Source organism: Zea mays, chromosome 2 (assembly GCF_902167145.1).
Source record: "Zea mays cultivar B73 chromosome 2, Zm-B73-REFERENCE-NAM-5.0, whole genome shotgun sequence".
Classification (NCBI taxonomy): domain Eukaryota; kingdom Viridiplantae; phylum Streptophyta; class Magnoliopsida; order Poales; family Poaceae; genus Zea; species Zea mays.
This window is the reverse complement of record NC_050097.1, coordinates 238,786,879-238,811,551: the sequence shown is the minus strand read 5'-3', so window position 1 is coordinate 238,811,551 and position 24,673 is coordinate 238,786,879. Positions and strand designations below refer to the sequence as shown.

At 48.5% G+C, this 24,673-nt stretch overlaps 1 protein-coding gene across 1 annotated transcript; it reads right to left on the bottom strand.

Annotated features, from left to right (window-relative positions):
- Window positions 1-168: 168 nt before the first annotated feature.
- On the bottom strand, window positions 169-1,901 carry LOC103648232 (benzyl alcohol O-benzoyltransferase). Its single transcript, XM_008672724.4, has 2 exons — window positions 1,418-1,901; window positions 169-1,313 (listed from the first exon to the last, which is right to left on the bottom strand). Exons 1-2 carry the CDS (start codon window positions 1,859-1,861, stop codon window positions 390-392), a joined length of 1,368 nt encoding a protein of 455 aa, XP_008670946.3. The 5' UTR covers window positions 1,862-1,901; the 3' UTR covers window positions 169-389.
- Between the last annotated feature and the right edge of the window lie 22,772 nt (window positions 1,902-24,673).

Sequence of the window (24,673 nt, the reverse complement as noted above, 5' to 3'; positions counted from 1 at the left end):
GCTAATTTTCTGTGTTTTCCCCGGATGTCGAAGTTAAGAGATGAGGTTATTTTTGACGATTAACCTCATTGCCACTAAAAATAAACTAATCACGTGTCAGCCGTTAAAAGTTATGGTGGCCACTGTAAGTTTATGGAGTGGTTTATCAAGGAACAGAGCTGAAGACAATACACATACAACGATATATATATATATTATATATGCCTGATTGCTCTTTTATATACCCCTATACCTGACCACACAAGGCACACCATGCAGTACACATGTACATCACCAGCACGGCAGTACCAAATGGAAGAAGGTAGGTAGAGCGACAACACAGCAGACAGTACGAAGAGTCCAAAGTTTGAAACAAACACACCGCAACGCGCCAAAACGCCTGCGCTACACTACAACTCTTCTTCAACACAGGCACACAGCATCTTCACCTCGGACGCGAACCGGTCCATGGCTGACCGCGGCAGCACGATGGGCACGGCGATGGCGTCCTCGCCGTCGCCGTTCGTGATGGTGACGATAAAAGTCAACACGAACAAGGCGGCCGCTGGGCCACCGTACACGGGCTCGCCCCACCCGAAGTCCACGTGGCGGAACCCCGCGTGGCGGTTGTCGGACACGATGAGCATGTTGGCGGTCGCCAGGGACGGGCGCTCGCGCAGCGCCATCAGGTCGGCCGTCGACCGCACGTACTCGGCGCTCACCGCCGACCTCTTGGCCTCCCTCACCAGCTCCACCGCGTCGCCCAGGGTGCCGCCGCCGCCGCCCCGCAGCGCCCCGGCGGCGGCCACCGCCGCCGGGTACACGCACGCGTTCCCGTAGTAGCCCGCGGGGAGCCCCAGGTCGCGCACGCCCCTGACGCTGGCGGCGATGACCAGGCGCGCGTCCTCGTCCGCGGGGATCTCCAGCGCGGCCGTGCGGGCGCGCCAGACGAACGCCGCGAGCGCCTCGAAGGTCGTCGCCTTGCCGCCGCCGCCGCCGCTGCCCCGCTGCGCCGAGAGGCTCTTCTTGATCGCGGCGACGTGGCCCGGGCCGAAGGTGAAGGTGCGCATGACCATGTCGCCCGGCGGTGGGAACGACGGCGGCGGCGGCGGCACGGGGTCGTACTCGCGGTGAGGGAACGATGGCCTTGGCGGGCTGCGGGCGTCCAGGATCTCGCGACACCACACGGGCGTGGCGACGGTCGCCGTTGGTTCAGTGAGGCCGCGGGCCAGCTCCCCGACGGCGCGCATGAACTGGACGATGCCCGCGGCGTCGCACATGGTGTGGTTCAGGCGCAGCGCGAAGACGAAGCCGCCGCACCGCAACCGGGTCACCTAGTAGACATACAGTATCATGCATGCATGCATGCGTTAACTACGATGGTTCTCCGATCGTCCACGTAGGACGGTACACGGTACGAAAGTATATGTATATATACCTGGATTAGCAGCAGGGGGCTGTTGAGAACGCCGCCGGAGCCGTCCACGTCGAACAGCAGCTGATCCATGCACGGGAACGGCGGCCGCAGCCCGGCCGCCTCGAGCTCCGCCAGCCGCGCGTCGGCTTCCGCCTCCACGAACAGCACCCCCTCGCCGGTGCAGTCGACGACCAGCTTCCGCCCCTCCACCTCCCTCAGCCTCCCGGCGAGCGGGTAGTACGGCACCAGCGCCTCGCCGAGCGCGCGGCGGACGACGGCCGCCGGGTCGCCGTCGTCTGCACTGGCTCCACCTCCACGGCCGCGGTAGAAGAGGACGAACGGCACGTGCCAGCGCAGCCCCACCTGGTCCTCAATGTCGGACAGGCGCTTGGTCTCGCGTGGCGTCGGCCTCGCCGGGCCGACGAGCTCCGGCTCGCGCCGCCGCACGGTGAAGTCGAGCGTCATGATGATGACGCGCACAAACTATATGCTCCCCTTCTTACATACTCCTGCAACATATATTGGAGCAAGTTTTATAGAGAGCGACTGAGGTTGCATTTGGGGATGTCACGAGTGTGTCAGCAATGAGAATATCACTCTTCTTTTTAGAGAATTGTTATTTCTGACATGGTGTTTCTAGATTATAACTATATATTTATATCCATAATATGTAGGATTAGTTTGAGAACTCCAATTTCAGAAGGATAATTCATTTTTGGAAAACTATTGAAAAAATAGGGTTCCCAAACTAGTCCGCTAGTCCATAGTGTAGTCTTCTCTGTGCCTTTTAAAAAAAAATTAAGCCGGCAATTCTGTTGCCGCTTTTATTATAAAAAAGTACCCACATGTCTATTAAAAAGTGTTTGTATATAAGCTGATTTGCTATACGGTAGGTGTTAGGCCGGCTCCACTGCTAAAAAACGTATACATCAACGACAAATTTTCTTTCATGAAAAAGATTGCTAGGAACATCGCTGTAGAGGCTATGGCTTTGCTTGGGGGCCAAGTGGAGGAAATAAGAGGAGAGAAGAAGGTTGGGGCACTCATGAATTGGACTTTATTAATTTTTTAAAAAAGTTTGTAAACATCCTGATACTAGATTTCGTCCAAAGACCAAGGTTGGCTCTGATTAGACCTAATAGTTGTTCACTTTGGATTAAAGTCGACTGTTTGAACTGTTGTAGCTACAATAGAGACAAAAACACTATAAAAGTAGTAGAAGCCGATACGGATCGGATTAAAGCCAAGCGAACATAATCAGAAGTTAGTTACATGAAAGATCTGACACTAATGACTCGTATATTCCTAACACTAATGGTCCATTTAAATGTGTATTAATATCTATGACAGTAAATTATATAAGTTGTTTTCATATACATTGCAGCTGAAAAATCATGATATGTTTATATTTCTCTACTGCTATGGCTACACCAAAATACTTAACTTACTAGAGCCTAAACCGTAGGAAGTTAGCGATAAACTCTTGGAAATTAGAAAAACCGTCAGAAGTTAGCTAATCCCGTCGGAAGTTAGCCACTCGCATAGTTTTGGTCGGAAGTTAGCTTAAATTCTAAGAGGCCTCTCAGAAGTTAGGGTTAGGTAACTTCGTAGAGCAGGATTTGCCTCTCGGAAGTTAATCTTAACGTCGTCCACCCACGTATTGCGCCGTTACACAGCTATAAAGTTGGTGGTCATGTTTGGATTCCTATTGGAAAGTTATTTTCCAATGATCAATCAAGCTTCTTTTGCTACAACAATCAGGTCAAAGTGTGTTTCTTGAAGACCACATCACCAAATCAAAAAAAGTCATGCCTTGTGTTTTGACACGAGAGGATATATAGCATATACATACCCTAGGATTCTGGTCCGAGGAGTGCATGAGCATGCATATGGGTTCAAGGGACTGGTGTTATTATTTAGTGGAAATTTGGACTAATGTATCCATTATATTGGAATGAACCACAAGAGCTGGAAAAAAAGAATGGCCACTTGCGAAGAGTGCCAGGAAATCCGGTAAGTCCCTGATGTGTCGAGTTGAATTTGCATGTATATTGCATCGATTACGACGACGGTGAGAGCTAGGTAGGTGCACGCACGTACGTTAATTAGTTTCGTTTAATTTGACTTTAAAATTTTGACTTGGAACAACAGTTTAAGAGCTGCAATGATAAGTCTGAAGCGTCTACCTCTGTGAAACCGAAATGTCAGGTGTGGGCACTGTTACTAGTCATAGATACTCAGCATATAGTACGTACTATGATGGGATACATGCACGTAGTACTTTTCAACACAGCGTTTCAAGTTGGATGGTCCGGCCGACATCGCCAGTAGATTTGAGTAGTTTCGCATATACGATTTGGACGTAATAAGATCCACAATAGTAAAACATAGCCATAGGTAGGAACGCGGCCGTCGGAGTTCTTCCGTTTTTCTGCTGTGTTCCATGTCCTAGGTCGTCCTAATTTCTGCTGTGTTCGATGTCCTACTTCATTCAGAAAGCAGTTTTTTTTTCTAAAGTCTAACTTTCTCACAATGCAAAACTAAAAGCACCTCTAGACCTATTTTTAGCGGTTTTCGGATAGAACCGTAAAAACATATATCGAAGAACTTTTAGACTATGTTCGGTTGCAAGGGATTAATTCTCCAAGTAGATCTAATCCAGAGAGGGTTTTAGTGGATCCCTCTCTTTCACTCAATCCCCTTAGGGGTTTAATCCCTTATCGAGTGACACATATACAACTGAGCTCTTATACAACTAATAATAGAGAATGCAAACTGAAAACTAAAAAAAAAAGCTAAAATAGTGAAACATGCTAGCAGGCACACAAGTTTCAACCCAAATGGCCTGCACAATTCCAAATTCCCTGGCAAAAAGTGTATTTAGTATCAAAACACACTTCAAGATGATCTGCACAATTCCAAATCACATGGAGTTGTTTCAAGTTTCAACCTGGATGAAAAAAGTCAAACAAATGTCAAGTTTTTCCTAGTCTAGGCGCATCTGGCCTAGCGCCAGTCAGACATCTACATCAAGACTAGCAACATGTGTTCTTATGATGTCGCCAAAATTTCATGCCCAATCATGCCTTAGACGAGGAACTTGGACTCAAAAAATATCTCCAACTGAGAGTCTCCAGCATCCTGCTCAAAAACAAATGCCTAGTCAAGCCAATTGTAACATCCCAGAATTTCAACCCAAGGTTTGGAACCCTAATCTCCTAATCCCCCTTATCTTTATCTCTCCCTAAACCCCACCCCTTAGGTCATCTCATCATATGCATACACTTTGATTGTTAGAAGCACCTCACATAGATTAATTTTAACACCTAAGATTATTTAGCAAATTGTTGTTCAAAAGAAAAGGAGATAAAAAGAAATAGAAAATAGAAATGAGAAATAGAAAATAGAAATAGAAAAAGGAAAAACACTTCCCCCCTCGGCTGGGCCGTTTCCGGCCCAAGCCACCTTCCCCCCCCCCCCTCTCGCGCGCCCGCTTCCCCCTCTCGCTCTCGCGGCCCAACAGCCCAGCTTCGCGCGCCCGTGCCCGCGCTTGACAGCCCGGCCCCACCCGTCAGCTGCTCTTCCCCTCTCCCTCTCGCGTCGCTCTCCCGCTGGCAGCCCGGGCCCGCTCGTCAGACCCCTCGTCTCGCCCATGTCTTCACCGGCGCGTTCGCCGTCGACCACCACCTGCCCCGTCTCCTCGACATTAACGCGCTCACCAGCCCGGTTGGCGCCATGCGCCCCCGCTCACTGTGGCCGAGCCGTCCCTTCACCCCCCGCCTGCCCGAGCCGTCCCGTCGCCATTTGCGCCATCACCGCCATCATGGCGAGCTCGTCGGCACTTGCCGTCCCTCCTCCCTTCCCCCTCCCCGGGCGCCTATAAAAGGGACCGCCCGAGCTCCGCCTTCTCCACACCAGCCTCGGCTACCTCCCCTCCCCTTTCCGAGCCCGATTGAGCCAGCGCCGCCACGTCCTCCCTTCGCTCCGGTGAGCTCCGTCCTCCCCTCTCTAGTAGCGTTTGGTCAAATTGCTCTAGCTCTTAAGATCTGCCACTCTGTCACAAGCCTAGCGCACACCTACTCGTCACCTATTGTGCCCGGTGGCCTCGCCGGCGACTTCACCGTCGCGAGCGCCCGCCACCCGCCGTGGACCGGCCACCCCGGGCCTCCACCGATCAAATTGACCCCACCTCCGTGACCCCCTACCCCCGCCAGTGCCTCGCCACCGCTCCCCCGTCACAAAACTGGACCCACGACAGAGAACCGCCGCAGGATTACACCGGCGGTCGAACCCCGAGCGACTCCTCCCTCCCCGTCACCGTTTCGCGCCGTCAGCCCCCCTTCCTCTGGTATGTGGGCCCGCGCCACGGCGCCGTCTCCCCCGCTGGTGGGCCGAGTGGGCCGCCTGCCCACGCGGCCGCGCGCGCTCGCGCTCGGCTGGGCCAAAACCCCCCCGGCCCAGCTAGCTGAGAAACCTTTTCTCTTTTTCTTTTCCCATTTCCTTTTTCCCATTTTCACATATATAATTATATGCTGATATTTTATGCACAAAAATAGTCTAAATAAATTATAGGGCGCAAAAATAATAAGGTATAAGAATTGGCACACCTCACTAAGTCACCATGATTGATGTATTGTTCTTATCTGTGCTTGTTAGCGGAAGAGGGATCCGATCCTCTGGAATTTGTAGCTCCGGAAGAAGGGCAGGAACCCGACCCCTCCGAGATAAATATTTTGTGCCAGGAAAGCTTCGACGAAGGCAAGTCCATCCTTCCCTTGATGCATAAATTACCTATTCTCTCTACCACTACCTAAGCCGGGATTAAGGGATGGAATTAATTGCATGGTGAGCAGAGAGATAGCCCGCATTAACTAACATCCTTTGATCACAAGATATGTGATGGGAAAAAGGGGCAGTGGTTTTAACCAAACAATGTTTTCAAAAAGTGTGTGATGAAGGGTATTCACCCTCATCACCTGGTGAGTGGGATGATCAGGGACTCCCTGGTTTAGGGGAGGGCCTAAGGTGTTGGCTCAGCTGGTTTAGGTGTGAGCAGAAGGATCGTCCCCTCATATAAGGATCGGTTTGTCATCCTTCACTACCTGTACTCATAAAAAGTACCACTCGAGGCTGTGTGGGCAGTCACTCGATCTGAACTCGTACGGTCCAACCCTAGGGTTATGAAGGCTGGGGAGCACCAGGAGGATAAGGAGGGGGAATGTTTTGTCCGGTTTGGACATGGCGGTGTCCTAACTCCTTCCGGTATAACTATTAAAGTTAGGACGTGTGAGGAAGGAAAGAGATTCGGATTCGGATCTCATTGGCCATGAGATCGCAGAGCCGGACTAGTGGGTAAAGTGTACCCCTCTGCACAGAGTTCAAACCTATTCGAATAGTCCGTGTCCACTGGAATGGACGAGTCTGGTGTGGTATGACAATTAGTGTTTTACAACATCCGTGAACAGGGAAATATGTGTGTGTGAATGTGTCTCTGGAAAAGAAAATGGTGCCACGGGAGCGGGAAGCTCAGTGGTGGTTAAGCAACGTGTTACTTCTATTTCTTCGGGAAAACCCTAAACAGTACTGCCTTTCTCTAAGAAAAAGAAGAGTGACTTCAACTCCACCATATGAAGCATGTATGATATAGGTCTCTTTCTCTTTACGAGAGCGGGGTGAGCTTGCGGAATACCTAGTGTATTCACCTAGATTTATTTATGTTTTCAGCAGCTGAAGACTTCTTTTTTGCTATGCTTGATTGAGGGGGCTGTGTCTTCACCCAGTTCTGCCTGTGGCTTGGGCTAGTTTATCTTCTATTGCGCTTTGTATTTCTGGCTCTCTCTCGAGCTTGTACTCTGGTATTGTAATAACTTTTATTTGAACTCTGTACTGTTTGAAGTAAGGAATGTGGTTACTAGCCTCCTGGGACTAGTAATTGTATCACATTTGAGTCCCAAAGGATCGGGACGCTTCAGGTGGTATTAGAGCCTATAGGACTGGCCGTAGACCGCAACCCTGACCTTAAAAGTTGCCTTAACAAGAAAACACCTCTTACCCCTAAAAATAACCTTCTCTCCTTTTCCCGATATTAACAGACCCTTCTTTTCTCCTACCAGATGGAAGGCTCTTGGGTCATTAGGACATCCTACTGCTCAGAGGAGGAAGGATTTCCTCACCTCTTACGGAGTTGCGCGCTACGCATGGGGATCCGCAAGAAGCCGGAATATGTCTGGAAGGAATACCGCGAAAACGGAGTGGAGAAGTGCTCTATGGCGGTCTACCTGGGAGAAGTCTGAAGTTACCCAAACCACCCTCCCTTCCAAGTCACCTTCATCGGGCACCGCTTCCCAGACACTTGCCAAAGTGTTGCCCAAAAATCCCTTAAACAGCTATGCCAAAACTACAGCAGAGAGGTCTTTGAAACCCCCCTTCGTTACTTCCCACCTAGCAACAAAAATACCCCCACCTGGAGGAAAAGACTTCAGGCCCTATCGGGGAGAGATCCTACCGAGGATGACCCCACCATCGTCTACATGGCCGGGTACCTCCACACTCTCGATTAGCACTACGACGACCTTTCCTCCCATTGCACCCACCTAAACTCCCAGGTGGAAAGCTTAGAGCAGCAGGTCAAGAAACTTAAGAAGGAGAAGGCATCCCTCCAAGAGTGTCTCGATATAGCAGAAGGCGAGGAGGCCAACACCCGTGAAGCCTACCGAACCCTAAAGATGGATTACGATAAGAAGCTAAAGAAGCTTGCCCCCACGAAGAAAATCCAAAAGAAGACCAAGAGCCAAGGATGCTAGGCTAAGCAGAAGAAGAAAGCCCCTCTAGCACCACCTCCCGCCAGGATAGAGAATTTGTCCGACGTCGAGGATATGTCCCTAGCTAGCCTTGATGACCTTCTCAAGGAATTTGGGGACACTTTAGAAAAAGAGTTCGGAAGTACCTCAGAGAACGCTCGCGTGTAGTACGACTTGTAGTAGCTGTATGCTTGTAATGAATTGGTGTAATGAATAAAATAACTTGGTTGAAAAAAATTGGCATATGCATAATAGTGACTCTCTCCCCCTGGCAGATGGCTTCGGATAAAACCACGCCTACCGCCTCCGGGATTGGAGCAGGGTTTCCCCTAAGAGCTGAAATAGAAGCCGGTAGAGAAGAGAGTGAGACACACCTCCCCGCACCTCCAGAACTACCCTTAGATTTAGCCCAAGTTCTAGCCAACCAAACCCGACTCATTGAGGTCCTCACTAGAAGTCTGGAAAATCAACGCCCGAATGGTGGAAGACCACAAGACAGGATGGGAGATTTCCTAAGGCTCAAGCCTCCCACGTTCACCGGATCTAGCAATCCCCTCGATGCTGACAATTGGCTACGCACGATTAAAAGGAAGCTAGAAGCCATCGGATGCCCGAAAAATCAGCGTGTTCAACTGCCTGCTCATCAACTTTCCGGAATGGCCTTAGCTTGGTGGGATACCTTCAATGCTGCCATCAGAGATGCTACCTGGGCAGAGTTTGAAACTGCTTTCCGAGAGCACCATGTACCCCAAGGGATCGTTCAGCTCAAGGAAGATGAATTCTAGGAACTAACTCAAGACAAAAGACCTGTCATTGAGTACGTGCACAAATTCACAGAGTTGGCCCGCTACGCGCTGGATGACGTCAGCACCGAAGTCAAGAAGATGGCCCGCTTTTTGAAGGGGCTTAGACCAGAACTAAGACCATCCTAGCCAGCCAGGATTTCCTCAGCTTCTCGCACCTCTCCAACAAAGCTATGCAAGTGGAAAGGGCAAGGGAAGAAGAAAAAGGCCACCTCAAGAAGAAATTCCAAGTCCTCCGAGCTCAGTAGCAAGACCGGCACCAGAGAACTCGATCCTTTGGGTTACCACCCAAGGGACCAAGCTTCATTAGACCAGCTGGACCCACTCCATCACGGTTTAGTCAGCAGAGTCATAGCTCCTTTCATGCCCCCTCGGTTGCAAGCAACCAACCACCAGCGAATGCGTGTTGGCACTGCGGAGACCCCAGTCACTTCAAGAACAAGTGCCCCCAGTTGAAGGCACTAGGACCTGCTTACTTCAACTCGGTGAATGGCCCCAAGAATACCTCAGCACCCGCCCCCAAGGCGCCCTCCTCCATTAGCCAGTAGAACAAGACCCAGTATCAAGGAAGGGCACGAGTAAATCACGTCGATGCTCAGGAGGCTCAACAAGCTCCGGGAGTAGTGCTCGGTGAGTTCCTTGTTGAATTTACTCCCGCTATTGTACTTTTCGATTCAGGAGCATCACATTCTTGTATAGCCACTAGTTTTGTGGAAAAGCATGGCATCCCCTCTACCCCTCTAGAGATTCCCTTGGTCACCCGAACCCCAGGGTCAGACCTTCTATGCCAGCTCAAATGCTCCAAAGTCAGAATCCTTTTAAGTGGGGTAGTGTTCTTGGCAGACTTAACCGTCTTGCCATCCCAAGGGATTGATGTGATCTTAGGAATGGATTGGTTGACCAAGCACAAAGGTATCATAAGTTGCGCAAACAAGACAGTCCTTCTCACAGACCATCGAGGAAAGTCAATCTCTTGTCAGGCTCAGCCACCCGCCAATGATCCAATGATGTTTAATTTAGCAACAGAAAGCATATCAGTGGTAGAAGAATTCATGGATGTATTCCCAGAAGAGTTGCCAGGAATGCCGCTAGAAAGAGAAGTAGAATTCTACATAGATCTGATTCCTGGTACGGCGCCCATCGCAAAGAGACCATACTGCATGGCTCCTATCGAGTTAGCAGAATTGAAGCTCCAAATCGCAGATCTTCAACAAAAAGGGTACATCCGTCCCAGCTCATCCCCTTGGGGAGCACTAGTCCTTTTCGTCTCTAAGAAGGATGGAAGTATGAGGATGTGTATTGATTACCAATCTTTAAATGAAGTCACAATCAAAAACAAGTATCCACTCCCTCGGATCGACGACCTCTTCGATCAGCTTCAAGGGGCCAAATACTTCTCCAAGGTAGACCTAAGGTCTGGTTATCACCAGTTGAGAATCAAGGAAGCAGATATTCAGAAGACTGCATTTGTCACCCGGTACGGACAATATGAATTCACAGTGATGCCTTTCGGACTGACAAACGCACCCGCCTTTTTCATGAACCTCATGAATAAGGTATTTATGGAAGAGCTGGATAAGTTTGTCGTAGTCTTCATTGACGACATCCTTATCTACTCCAAGAACCGCGAAGACCATAAGCGTCACCTCCGGACCGTCCTCGGAAGACTCAGGGCACACCAACTTTATGCTAAGCTCAGTAAATGTGAATTCTGGTTAGAAAAGATAGCCTTCCTTGGGCATATCTTGACTGCAGAAGGAATAGAAGTAGACCCTTCCAAGATAGAAGCAGTATCAAAATGGAGGCAGCCATCCAACGTCAGTGAAGTTCGAAGCTTTCTGGGAATGGCAGGATATTACCGCCGCTTTATCAAGGGATTCTCCAGCATAGCAAGACCTATGACTGAGCTCCTTGTAACACCTCAAAATTTTGTGGGTGGAATTCATTAGAAATTCTTCAAAGGATTAAAAAAAGATTAAAATATCCTTTAATATGATGTTAGTTTTCCAAAAAAAATGTATTTATAAGGACTCTCTATAAAACTTTATACACTAGAGATGATTTTCTAAAATACCTAATTACTATTTTGTGAAGATTGCATATTTTAAGTGTTTGTCTAAATAGGATAATAAATAAAATATAACTTTGCACCATATTGGATATTTGGGGAGTGTTGCTGTTGGGTGCAAAATTTAAAATCCGAATTCTAGAAATGGAACTTGAAAATAAATGAATTAGGGAAAAGAAAATGGAAAGCAGAAAATAAAATAAAAAGATAAAAGGAAAAGGAAAACAACGAGTGGGCCTAATTCCCTGGTCGGCCCATCTCCCTCCTCCGCTCTTGCCCAACCCACGCGCTTCGCGCTTGCGCCCGCGACTCTGGCTGACAATCCGGGTCGTTCGCCTGTGGGTCTCGATGCGTGGCTGCCGTGCGGGCCCTGTACGTCAGTCGTCTCCTTCAAGTCCGAATCAAAGGTAGCCGGGCTTGTTGCGAACCGCCGCCGGGGATCACGGAATCCCGATCGGTCCGGGCCTCAATCTACTCGTCGTCGCCCTGGTCTATAAATGCGGGGGCCGCGATGCCTTCACCGCTCATCGAGCTAGGGCGTGCGGCAGGGAAGGGCGCCGACGTTGTGAGCTCCATGGCCTGCCATGGCTCTAGAAGATAGTGAAGCCGCCGCCACCATAGAACCTTGCCAACATCTGCAATTGGAGGCCGTGATCTGGTTGGGAAGCTTCACGGGGTCACGCCGAAGCTTGTGATTGCATCTACGGGGGCGCCCGAGCTCGGGATTTCTTCACCAGGGACCGCGAACCCACGGCCCTCCGTGGCCAGCTCCCTCCACTGCCCTCCAGCTGCGGTGAGTAGCTCCATCGTATTCGAATCACCCTCCTCATTGCGAATCAGGGCCTTGATGCATGTAGGGAGCATCGTGGCATCGATCTGGCGTGCTCCGGCGAGGTCCACCGCCGCGCAGGGAGCTCTGCTCGCCGTAGCTCACCGACGAGAAGGAGACAGACTTATGGCCGTTTGATTAGGTTTGAGCGGGTGAGATCAAAGGGGGGATGGCTGGTTGTGTGTATTAAGGTCTGTCCGTTGGATTGCGAATGTAGAGTGTAGATTAGATCCTAGGTGTTTAAATCCTGGCCATCGGTTTTTAATCCTGCGGCTCCTGGTGCATACCGTTTCAATCTTGGGCGGATCTGATCTCGGCCCTTGACTTGCGATCGAACGGCCAGGGTCGTTCTATACCCCTTTGTCATGCCTAGTTTGCAAAAGAGACCCTGTATTAATAGTTTATCAACCCGCAGTCCACACTGTGGGAAGCCTGAGTCTGGGAAATATTTCGAGTTAGCCCCTGCGTTTCTCTGTTTTTGACGCCCAGTCCAGAGATCAATGAAATTAGAAAATTAATTATAGAAAATGATTTTAAATACAAAAATAATTCCAGAAAGTTGTATAATTCATAGAAAATTCATTTTAGCTCCAAATTGAGTAATTCCAGTTGCAATAATTTTGTATTAATATTGTCTACCAACTAGTAACACTGTTTAGCCATGAAAATTGAATTAAAATTGTTCACTTGAATTAGTCTATGTCAGGCATTAAATAACTTCAGAAATTCATATCTAAACAATTGTAGCTCCGAATTTAGTGTTTCTTGTTCCCACGATCTCATAGCAACGTATAGATTATTAATATATATTTTGTTCTGATGTTTGGTGTGATGTTAATTCTGCCTATACCATGTTTGTCTATATTGCTACGACTAGCGTGAGGTCACGAGTCACCTGAAGAGCAAGTTGGTACCTGGAATCTCAAGTCCCAGGCAAGTTGTGCCCTTGATCACTTCTTTTTACCCACTCATGTTCTAATTAATCATAATGATCTGCATAGGTTAATTTTGATGGGACCCAATAGGTTACCCTAGTTTGATTATCTTTATACCTTGTTTACCACTGAACTTTTTGGGTAGTACTTGCTAGTGCTTTATGTGGTTTTGGGTATGAAGATACATTATTCATGATTATACTTTTGTTATCCGTTGTTATTTACTGTTCATGATAAGATCGTTATGTTAATTGGAACATGGAGCGACCACCCGGGAAAACTGTGCTACCACAAGGGTTTGTGGACGCCCTTGGCTGATTAATTAGAAAAGCTAGTGGAAGACTACCTTACCCGAAAGGGGCAAGGGCAGTAGGGGAGTGGTCAGTGTAGGGAGGTCCTTGGGATGATTTTGCTGCGATGGTGGTCATGCGAGGGATCCCTGCATTGGAGCTTCCTATAAACTGTAGCGGGTTTTCTAAAGCTAGTGGAACTTTGTAAAGGCCTCGTAGTGTTACCCTGCCTCGCCTCCTCGGTAGAGGTGTATGGGAAGTCGCGATCCCTTGGCAGATGGGTAACATGACTTGTGGGTAAAGATGTGCAACCTCTGCAGAGTGTAAAACTGGTATACTAGCCGTGCTCACGGTCATGAGCAGCTCGGACCCTCACATGATTAATTTATGGAACTTAAATTCAATTTGTCATATGCATTGCATCGCAGGTGATGTTGTTACTTTTGTTCTACTACTTAATCGGGTTGGTATTTACTTATACTTAGTAATTGCTAATAAAATTTTGACCAACTTTAAAAGCAATGCTCAGCTCTAACCATCCTCTTTGGTAAGCCTTACACTTCACGTGAGCTCCCACCTTTGGCGAGTTCATGCACATTATTCCCCACAACTTGTTGAGCGATGAACGTATGTGAGCTCACTCTTGCTGTCTCACACCCCCCACAGGTCAAGAACAAGTACCGCAGGATGAGGCACATGGAGGATGTTGTGACGAGTTCGTGAGAGGTCTAGGCCGTCGTCTCCCAGTCAACTTTGGGTTGCTGGACCGTTGTCTCCTTATAATGTAATTATTTATTTTGTACAGAACTCCTATTATATAGTAAAGATGTGACATTTGATCCTGTGCCATGATTCATCATATGTGTGAGACTTGGTCCCAGCAAACCTGGTGATTATGTTCGCGCCCGGGTCTTGGTGCCCCAAAACCCGGGTGTGACACTCCTCAAGAAAGACAATAAGTTTGTGTGGACCCCGAAGTGTGAAGAAAGTTTCTAGATCATAAAGGAGAAGCTCACGACCGCACCCGTTTTGACACTACCGGATATACACCAGGATTCTGTCGTCTTCTGTGATGCCTCAAGGCAAGGCTTAGGGTGTGTGCTGATGCAAAACGAGAAAGTCATTGCTTATGCATCGTGCCTACTCAAGCCGCATGAGCAGAATTATCCCACCCATGATTTGGAATTGGCAGCCATAGTGCATGCCCTGAAATTATGGAGGCACTACCTAATTGGGAACAAATGTCACATCTTCACCGATCACAAGAGTCTAAAGTATATCTTCACTCAGCCAGATCTCAACCTCCGTCAGAGAAGATGGTTGGAACTGATCAAAGACTATGACCTTGAGATTCATTATCACCCCGGAAAGGCCAACGTGGTAGCAGACGCCCTCAGCCGAAAACCTTTCGGGATAAAGGGAACCAACTTTTTAGAAGATTGGAAGAAGGAATTAGCTCAACTGAATGCATGTTTAGGAAACAACAGCAGCCTCGAAGTCAAACCAATGCTGGAAGACCTCATATACAAAGCTCAACGCCTGGACTCAGAGACAACAAGACTTATGGAAAAAGCTCGCAAGAACAACTTCCGGACCTCAGGACAAATGATCAAGGAGTCCTTTGGTTCAAGAATCGTCTGTGTGTACCAAAAGGGGAGGCACGAGAAGTCCTACTCGATGAAGCTCACAACTCAGCCTACTCCATCCACCCAGGAACCACCAAGATGTACCTAGACCTCAAAACCAGATACTGGTGGAGAGGGATGAAGAAAGAGATAGCACGGTATGTGGCCCGGTGTGACACCTGCCAACGAACGAAAGCCGAGCACCAGAAGCCTGCAGGCCTATTACAACCCCTTCCAGTGCCTGAATGGAAGTGGGAGGAAATAGGCATGGATTTTGTAACCGGACTACCCCGGACGCAAAAAGGGAATGACTCTATCTGGGTAATAATAGACCGTCTTACCAAGGTAGCCCACTTCATCCCAGTGAAAACTACCGTTGGAGGAGCCACCCTTGCCCGAATTTATCTTAAAGAGATAGTCAGACTCCATGGCATCCCAAGGAAGATAGTGTCAGACAGAGGAACCCAATTCACCTCCAAATTTTGGACGAGCCTTGAGAAAGCTATGGGCACCAAGCTAGACTTCAGCACCGCCTATCACCCTCAGACAGATGGTCAGACAGAAAGGGTCAACAAGGTCCTCGAAGATTTATTAAGAGCATGTGTGTTAACATTCGATAGAAGCTGGGAATCCAGTTTGCCTTATGCGGAGTTCTCGTACAACAATAGCCATCAGGCCAGTTTCAAGATGTCACCATTCGAAGCATTGTATGGACGAAAATGCCAGACCCCTCTCATGTGGTCCAACGTAGGGGAAAGGACACTGGAAGGGCCTGCCTTTGTTAAGGAGGCTGAGGAAAAGGTTGCCCTGATCCGCATAAGATTACTTGAAGCTTAGAGTCGGCAGAAGAGTTATGCGGACAACAGGCGGAGAGAACTCAGATTTGAGGAAGGAGACTTCGTCTACCTCAAGGTCTCCCCGATGCGTGGTGTCAGAAGGTTCCAAGTGAAAGGAAAGCTAGCACCGCGATTCGTCGGCCCCTATCCCATCATTGGTAGAGTGGGACCCGCAGCATACCGTCTTGAATTACCAGGATCCATGTCTGATATCCACAATGTGTTTCACGTGTCCCAGCTCCGCAAATGCCTGCAAATACCAGAAAGTCACATCAAAGAAGAGGCAATACAGATTCAGAAATATCTTCAGTATCGTGAGAAGCCAATAAAGATTCTTGACTCAGCAGTCCAGAAGACCCGCAACTCAGAAGTGAGACTCTGTAAAGTTCAGTGGAGCAGAGAAGGAGAAGAGGAAGCTACCTAGGAGAGTGAGGACTCTTTGAGGAGGGAATACCCTTATCTTTTCTCAAATCCAGTCTAAATCTCGAGGGCGAGATTCCTTTAAGTGGGGTAGGTTTGTAACATCCCAGAATTTCAACCCAAGGTTTGGAACCCTAATCTCCTAACCCCCCTTATCTTTATCTCTCCCTAAACCCCACCCCTTAGGTCATCTCATCATATGCATACACTTTGATTGTTAGAAGCACCTCACATAGATTAATTTTAACACCTAAGATTATTTAGCAAATTGTTGTTCAAAAGAAAAGGAGATAAAAAGAAATAGAAATAGAAAATAGAAATGAGAAATAGAAAATAGAAATAGAAAAGGAAAAACACTTCCCCCCTCGGCTGGGCCGTTTCCGGCCCAAGCCACCTTCCCCCCCTCTCGCGCGCCTGCTTCCCCCTCTCCCTCCCGTGGCCCAACAGCCCAGCTTCGCACGCCCGCGCCCGCGCCTGACAGCCCGGCCCCACACGTCAGCTGCTCTTCCCCTCTCCCTCTCGCGTCGCTCTCCCGCTGGCAGCTCGGGGCCGCTCGTCAGACCCCTCGTCTCGCCCATGTCTTCATCGGTGCGTTCGCCGCCGACCACCGCCCGCCCCGTCTCCTCGCCATTAACGCGCTCACCAGCCCGGTTGGCGCCATGTGCCCCCGCTCACTGTGGCCGAGCCGTCCCTTCACCCCCCCCCCCCCGCCTGCCCGAGCCGTCCCGTCGCCGTTTGCGCCATCACCGCCATCATGGCGAGCTCATCGGCGCTTGCCGTCCCTCCTCCCTTCCCCCCTCCCCGGGTGCCTATAAAAGGGACCGCCCGAGCTCCGCCTTCTCCACACCAGCCTCGGCTACCTCCCCCTCCCCTTCCCGAGCCCGATTGAGCCAGCGCCGCCGCGTCCTCCCTTCGCTCCGGTGAGCTCCGTCCTCCCCTCTCTAGTAGTGTTTGGTCAAATTGCTCTAGCTCTTAAGATCCGCCACTCTGTCACAAGCCTAGCGCACACCTACTCGTCACCTATTGCGCCCGGTGACCTCGCCGGTGACTTCATCGTCGCGAGCGCCCGCCACCCGCCGTGGACCGGCCACCCCAGGCCTCCACCGGTCAAATTGACCCCACCTCCGTGACCCCTACCCCCGCCCATGCCTCGCCACGACTCCCCCGTCACAAAACTGGACCCACGGCGGAGAACCGCCGCGGGATTTCACCGGCGGTCGAACCCCGACCGACTCCTCCCTCCCCGACACCGTTTCGCGCCGTCAGCCCCCCTTCCCCTGGCATGTGGGCCCGCGCCACGGCGCCGTCTCCCCCGCTGGTGGGCCGAGTGGGCTGCCTGCCCACGCGGCCGCGCGCGCTCGCGCTCGGCTGGGCCAACCCCCCCGGCCCAGCTAGCTGAGAAACCTTTTCTCTTTTTCTTTTCCCATTTCCATTTTCCCATTTTCACATATATAATTATATGCTGATATTTTATGCACAAAAATAGTCTAAATAAATTATAGGGCGCAAAAATAGTAAGGTATAAGAATTGGCACACCTCACTAAGTCACCATGATTGATGTATTGTTCTTATCTGTGCTTGTTAGCGGAAGAGGGATCCGATCCTCCAGAATTTGTAGCTCCGGAAGAAGGGCAGGAACCCGACCCCTCCGAGATAAACCTTTTGTGCCAGGAAAGCTTCAACGAAGGCAAGTCCATCCTTCCCTTGATGCATAAATTACCTATTCTCTCTACCACTACCTAAGCCGGGATTAAGGGATGGAATTAATTGCATGGTGAGTAGAGAGATAGCCTGCATTAACTAACATCCTTTGATCACAAGATATGGGATGGGAAAAAGGGGCAGTGGTTTTAACCAAACGATGTTTTCAAAAAGTGTGCGATGAAGGGTATTCACCCTCATCACCTGGTGAGTGGGATGATCAGGGACTCCATGGTTTAGGGGAGGGCCTAAGGTGTTGGCTCAGCTGGTTTAGGTGTGAGCAGAAGGATCGTCCCCTCATATAAGGACCAGTTTGTCATCCTTCACTACCTGTACTCATAAAAAGTACAACCACTCGAGGTTGTGTGGGCAGTCACTCGATCTGAACTCGTACGGTCCAACCCTAGGGTTATGAAGGCTGGGGAGCACCAGGTGGTTAAGGAGGGGGAATGTTTTGTCCGGTTTGGACATGGCGGTGGCCTAACTCCTTCCGATATAACCATTAAGGTTAGGACGTGCGAGTAAGGAAAGAGATTCGGATTCGGATCTCACTGGCCATGAGATAGCAGAGCCGGACTAGTGGGTAAAGTGTACCCCTCTGCACAGAGTTCAAACCTATTCGAATAGTCTGTGTCCACTGGAATGGACGAGTCTGGTGTGGTATGACAATTAGTGTTTTACAACATCCGTGAACAGGGAAATATGCGTGTGTGAGTGTGTCTCTGGAAAAGAAAATGGTGCCACGGGAGCGGGAAGCTCAGTGGTGGTTAAGCAATGTGTTACTTCTATTTCTTCGGGAAAACCCTAAACAGTACTGCCTTTCTCTAAGAAAAAGAAGAGTGACTTCAACTCCACCATATGAAGCATGTATGATATAGGTCTCTTTCTCTTTACGGGAGTGGGGTGGGCTTGCGGAATACCTAGTGTATTCACCCAGATTTATTTATGTTTTTCAGCAGCTGAAGACTTCTTTTCTGCTATGCTTGATTGAGGGGGGTTGTGTCTTCACCCAGTTCTGCCTGTGGCTTGGGCTAGTTTATCTTCTACTGTGCTTTGTATTTCTGGCTCTCTCGAGCTTGTACTCTGGTATTGTAATAACTTTTATTCGAACTCTGTACTATTTGAAGTAAGGAATGTGGTTACTAGCCTCATGGGACTAGTAATTGTATCACATTTGAGTCCCAAAGGATCGGGCGCTTCACCAATCAAGTTTTCCAATCAACGAAGTAATTTAAACATCTCATCTTCAACTGAGAGCTATTCACAATACTATTATTATTATTGACAGAGGTTAAGCATCTTGCTCATCAGAATCAGAGAACATCATGTTTGTGGAAAACATGTGCAGGTACAACAGTCGAGTAGGAAAAACATGCCATGCATGAAGCAGACACGCTTTTCCTTGGGCCATCTAACTAAACATCGTTATTAAATATCTGTTGCATTTCCCCCCTTCTTCCCTATCAATAGAAAACCTTTTGCTTCTTATAGAATTAAAGCAAATGATCACCACACATGCACATAAATGAGTTTGTTTTATGAAGAATTGAAGATAAGCAGATCACTGTTATGGAGTACATAGTTTTCCTACTACTCATTCTTGAAAGAAATAAAGAAAGACATGTAGTGAAGCATATCTTAATTTCTATTTAATAGCCCTGGTTGACATGTCATAACTGCACAATATGTATGAAAGTCGCCTAAAGGGGGGTGAATAGGCAAATCTGAAATTTATAAACTTAAAGCACAAACTACAAGCCGGGGTTAGCGTTAGATATAAATGCGAGTCCAAAAGAGATGGTGAAAACAAATCAATCAAGAAATAAAGCGAGTGACATGGTGATTTGTTTTACCAAGGTTCGGTTCTTGCAAACCTACTCCCCGTTGAGGTGGTCACAAAGACTGGGTCTCTTTCAACCCTTTCCCTCTCTCAAACGATCACCTAGACCGAGTGAGCTTTCTCCTTAATCAACCGGGTCACTTAGACCCCTACAAGGACCACCACAACTTGGTGTCTCTTGCTTTGATTACAAATGTCTTGAGAACAAAAATGAAGGAAGAAGAAAGCGATCCAAGCGACAAGAACTCATATGAACACGAAAATCTCTCTCACACAAGTCACTAAGTGTTTGGAGTGTTTTTGGACTTTGGAGAGGATTTGATCTCTTGTTTGTGTCTTGGAGTGAAGTCTAGAGCTCTTGTATTGAATGCAATATGCTGGAAACTTGGATGCCTTTAATGGTGGTGGTTGGGGGGTATTTATAGCCCCAACCACCAAAACAATCGTTGGGGAGGGCTGCTGTCGATGGGCGCACCAGACAGTCCGGTGCGCCACCGGACACTGTCCGGTGCGCCAGCCACATCACCCAACAGTTAGGGTTCTGACGGTTTCGACCATTGGAGCTCTAACATCTTGGTGCACCGGACTGGCACCGGACAGTCCGGTGCCACACCGGACAGGCACTGTTCACTGTCTGGGGCGCCTCTGGCGCCTGCTCTGACTTCTGTCGCGAACTGTAGCTCTTGTCAGGGCACTGTGCAGTCGACCGTTGCGCTGATAGCCGTTGCTCCGCTTGGTGCACCGGACAGTCCGGTGAATTATAGCGGAGTGCGCCTGGAGAAACCCGAAGGTGAAGAGTTTGAGGTCGATCCACCCTGGTGCACCGGACACTGTCCGGTGGCACACTAGACAGTCCGGTGCGCCAGACTAGGGTTCTTTTCGGTTTCTTTTGCTCCTTTCTTTTGAACCCTAACTTTAATCCTTTTATTGGTTTGTTTTGAACCTTTAGCACCTGTAGAATATATAATCTAGAGCAAACTAGTTAGTCCAATTATTTGTGTTGGACATTTCAACCACCAAAATTATTTAGGCAAAGGTTTGACCCTATTTCCCTTTCAATCTCCCCCTTTTTGGTGATTGATGCTAACACAAACCAAAGCAAATACATAAGTGCAGAATTGAACTAGTTTGCATAAGGTAAGTGCAAAGGTTGCTTGGAATTAAACCAATTTATACTTTCACTAGATATGCATGGATTGCTTTCTTTCTTTTAACATTTTGGACCACGCTTGCACCACTTGTTTTGTTTTTGAAAATTCTTTTAGAAAATCTTTTCAAAGTCTTTTTGCAAATGGTCAAAGGTACATGAATAAGATATCGAGAAACATTTTCAAGATTTGAAATTTTCTCCCCTTGTTTCAAATGCTTTTCCTTTGACTTAACAAAACTCCCCCTCAATAAAATTCTCCTCTTAGTGTTCAAGAGGGTTTTAAATACCAAGTTTTGAAAGTGGTCATACCATTTGAAATATGTCACAAATAAGATACCAATTGAAAAACTTCTCTAATACTAATTGAAAGACTGCTTAATTTTTTTTTTGAAATTGGTGGTGGTGTGGTCCTTTTGCTTTGGGCTAACACTTTCTCCCCCTTTGGCATAAATCGCCAAAAACGGATACTTTGTGAGTGAAATATAAGCCCTTTTACTTTCTCCCCATTGGTATGAGAAATAAGAGTGAAGATTATACCAACATTGGAGAGTGGTGCGGAGTGACGGCGAAGGGTAAATAATACCGATAGAGTGGAGTGGAAGCCTTGTCTTCACCGAAGACTCCATTTCCCTTTTAATCTATGACTTAGTAGAAATTCACTTGAAAACACATTAGTCATAAGCATAAAAGAGATATGATCAAAGGTATATAAATGAGCTATGTGTGCAAAGTGTCAATCAAAGTTCGGAGAATCAAGAATGTTTAGCTCATTCCTAAGTTTGGTAAAGGTTTTCTCATCTAATGGCTTGGTAAAGATATCGGCTAATTGTTCTTTGGTGCTAACATAAGCAATCTCGATATTGAAAGGGAAATGTGCCCTTGGGCCATTTCTAAGTATTTTGGTGATTTAGTGTCCAACACAAGTGCCTAAGTGTTAAATGGTGGACAAAGTACAAATCAAGTATAAAGGTATGTTTCTCAGACTTAGTACATTGTTTTAGAGACTAATGTATTGTGTCTAAGTGCTGGAAACAGGAAAAATCAAGTTGAAATTAAAGATGGCTTTGTTCAGCCAAAGTCAGCTCTATCTGGGTGCACCGGACAGTGTCCGGTGCGCCAGGCTGGCTCAGGCGAACTTGCTGCTCTCGGGAAGTGATTAACGGCGTACGGCTATAATTCACCGGACTGTCCGGTGTGCACCGAACTGTCCGGTGAGCCAACGGTCGGCCGGGCCAACGGTCGGCCGCGCGATTCGCGCGAGACACGTGGCCGAGGCAACGGTCGGAAGGGGGCACCGGACTGTCCGGTGTGCACCGGACAGTGTACGGTGTGCCAACGGCTCCAAAGTGCCAACGGTCGGCTTCGCCAAATAAGGAAGGAGATCCGCACCGGACAGTGTCCGGTGGTGCACCGGACTGTCCGGTGCGCCAGGCGACAGAAGGCAAGAAATGCATTCCTGGAATGCACTCAACGGCTCCTAGTTGCCTTGGGGCTATAAAAGGGACCCCTAGGCGCATGGAGGAGCACACCAAGCATTCTCTAAGCATTCCTAAGCAGCAAGACTTCAATTCCGCGCATTTGATTCCTTGCAATAGCAATTAGAGCTCCATTTGAGTTGTGAACTCGCTGAGTTGTGTTGTGAGCTCTTGTTGCGATTTGTGTGCGTGTTGGTACTCTGATTTCGTGTCTTGTGTGTGTTGCTCATCCCTCCCTTACTCCGTGCTTCTTTGTGAACATCAAAGTGTAAGGGCGAGAGGCTCCAAGTTGTGGAGATTCCTCGCAAACGGGATATAGTAAAGCAAAGCAAAACACCATGGTATTCAAGTGGGTCTTTGGACAGCTTTAGAGGGGTTGATTGCAACCCTCGTCCGTTGGGATGCCACAATGTGGACTAGGCAAGTGTTGAACTTGGCCGAACCACGGGATAAACCACTGTGTCTATTTGTGATTGATCTTCTTGTGGTTATCGTGTCTTGCAAAGACTCTTCTCTAGCCACTTGGCATTCTTGTGCTAACTCCTAATCAAGTTTTGTGGCATTAAGTTTCAAGTTTTACAGGATCACCTATTCACCCCCCCCCCCTCTGAGAAATTTGATATTATGAAACACGACGGGTACGGCTTCGACGAAATAGAGGCTTAGGCGAGGGTTTCTCCGTTATGAAAAAGCTGGGCAAGGCCAACACTCTAAAATGGACATGACAGCTCTATTAACAGGTAACTACGATCTCAAACTCACGCCGTCGTATTTCCGTTACCATATACGTGAGGCCTGCTCGTCGCCCTGTAGGACACCGGTTCTAGCAATGGTGCTCGACAATGGCGCTCCACCTCCAGCAATGGTGCTCGTCGCCCTGGAGGACGTTGGGCGTGGACGGCAATGGTGCTCGACACCGGTTCCAGCAGGCTAGCCGCCCTGGAGAAGAACTCTCCGCTCTTGCTGCCGTCCACGCATGGAGTGACAGGTCAAGCAAGTGGGGGCGAGGTGAAGAGGGCGGTGAATGGGAGCTGTGGGGTGAATCCGTGATTGGATTCATGTGTGGCTGGGCTTTGGTCGATGGTCTGCTGCATTTTCTTGCCTTCAATCTTCAGAAACAAGAGAATGGTCTGCTGCATTTGGGCTTTGGGCTTTGGTCGATGATCTGGATGAATGGTCTGCTGCATTTTCTTGCCATTTTCTTGCATTTTCTTGCCCCAATCAAAGACTTCCATATTGTGGCCATTCATCCAGATCACAATTCGTTCATCCTTGTTCAGCACTGGAACCAGAAACTTGTATCATATAACATGGATACTCAGGAACTGCATGGTCTCTGCACTCTTGAAAATGGCTATGTGGTTATTACCCCTTACATACCCTGTTTCTTGGAGTCATCGGTTCTTGCGACCAAACACTGAGGTTGTTGTTTCTGGGGGACTTCTCTGCATGTTCAACAAGAGCTTGATCATCCAAGTGTTGGGCAAACTAGCAGTGTGGGTAAATCTACTAGAATTAGGTGGTGCAAAGTTGGATTACATGTCTTTAGGTGATCTAGTCTGATGATGCTTTAATGTCCTTTCCTAATGCTTTGAGAAAGCTGTTTACAGGACAACATGGATTTACCAAGTGGAAGTGCGAGGAGACAGCAGGGAGAACTCGCGAGCACGATCCTGAGCAGGGAGAAGGCAACGGCCATGGGCCCAGAGAGAACTCGCGAGCACGATCCTGAGCAGGGAGAAGGCAACGGCCATGGACAGAGGCATGCGACGACGGGAGCAGACGCGGCTGGACTAAATCCGAGCTGAAACAGGCAAGCTGAGGGGAAGAGGGGCAGGGATGGAGCTCGGCCACCAGGGGCGCGGCCATGGAACTGGAGGGCGCGCGACATGGGCGAGCACAGGGACTGGGACGCGGCACTGGAACCGAGACCGAGCAACCCCGACGAGCCGAGGGGGAGAGGAACGCGACCATGGACGGCCAGGAGACCGCGGCGTCGGCCAGGGAGCTGGGCAGGGCCGAGATCCGGGCGGGGCTGGGGCGAGCTGCTGTAGCATCCCAATAATTCAAATCCTGAAATTTTCTCAAACTTGCTCTAAATTCATAATGAATTTCAAATTTCATTTCAAAATGTTTGTTTGCGAGTTGATATCAACAAATAAAATATAGTGGTCTATATTCTCTCTAAAATCCTCCTCAAAATATCCTACAAATATTTTCCCAGTGATCCCCTTCAAATTCTTTCCAGAAATACTGCCCAGATATTTCCCTAGTGATCCCCTTCAAGTTCTTTCCAGAAATACTGCCCAAATATTCCACCGATATATCTCCAGATATTTTCCTCTTGAAAAATACCTTTAGAATCATTTTTCAAGTCCCTACAAATATTTTCTTCATAACTTTCCTCATGCCCATACGTATACGTATGCCTCCAGTGTCATACGGTGAGCTCTACAAGCTAATCTCACTTATACAAGACAAATACATGCTAATCTCCCACTAAT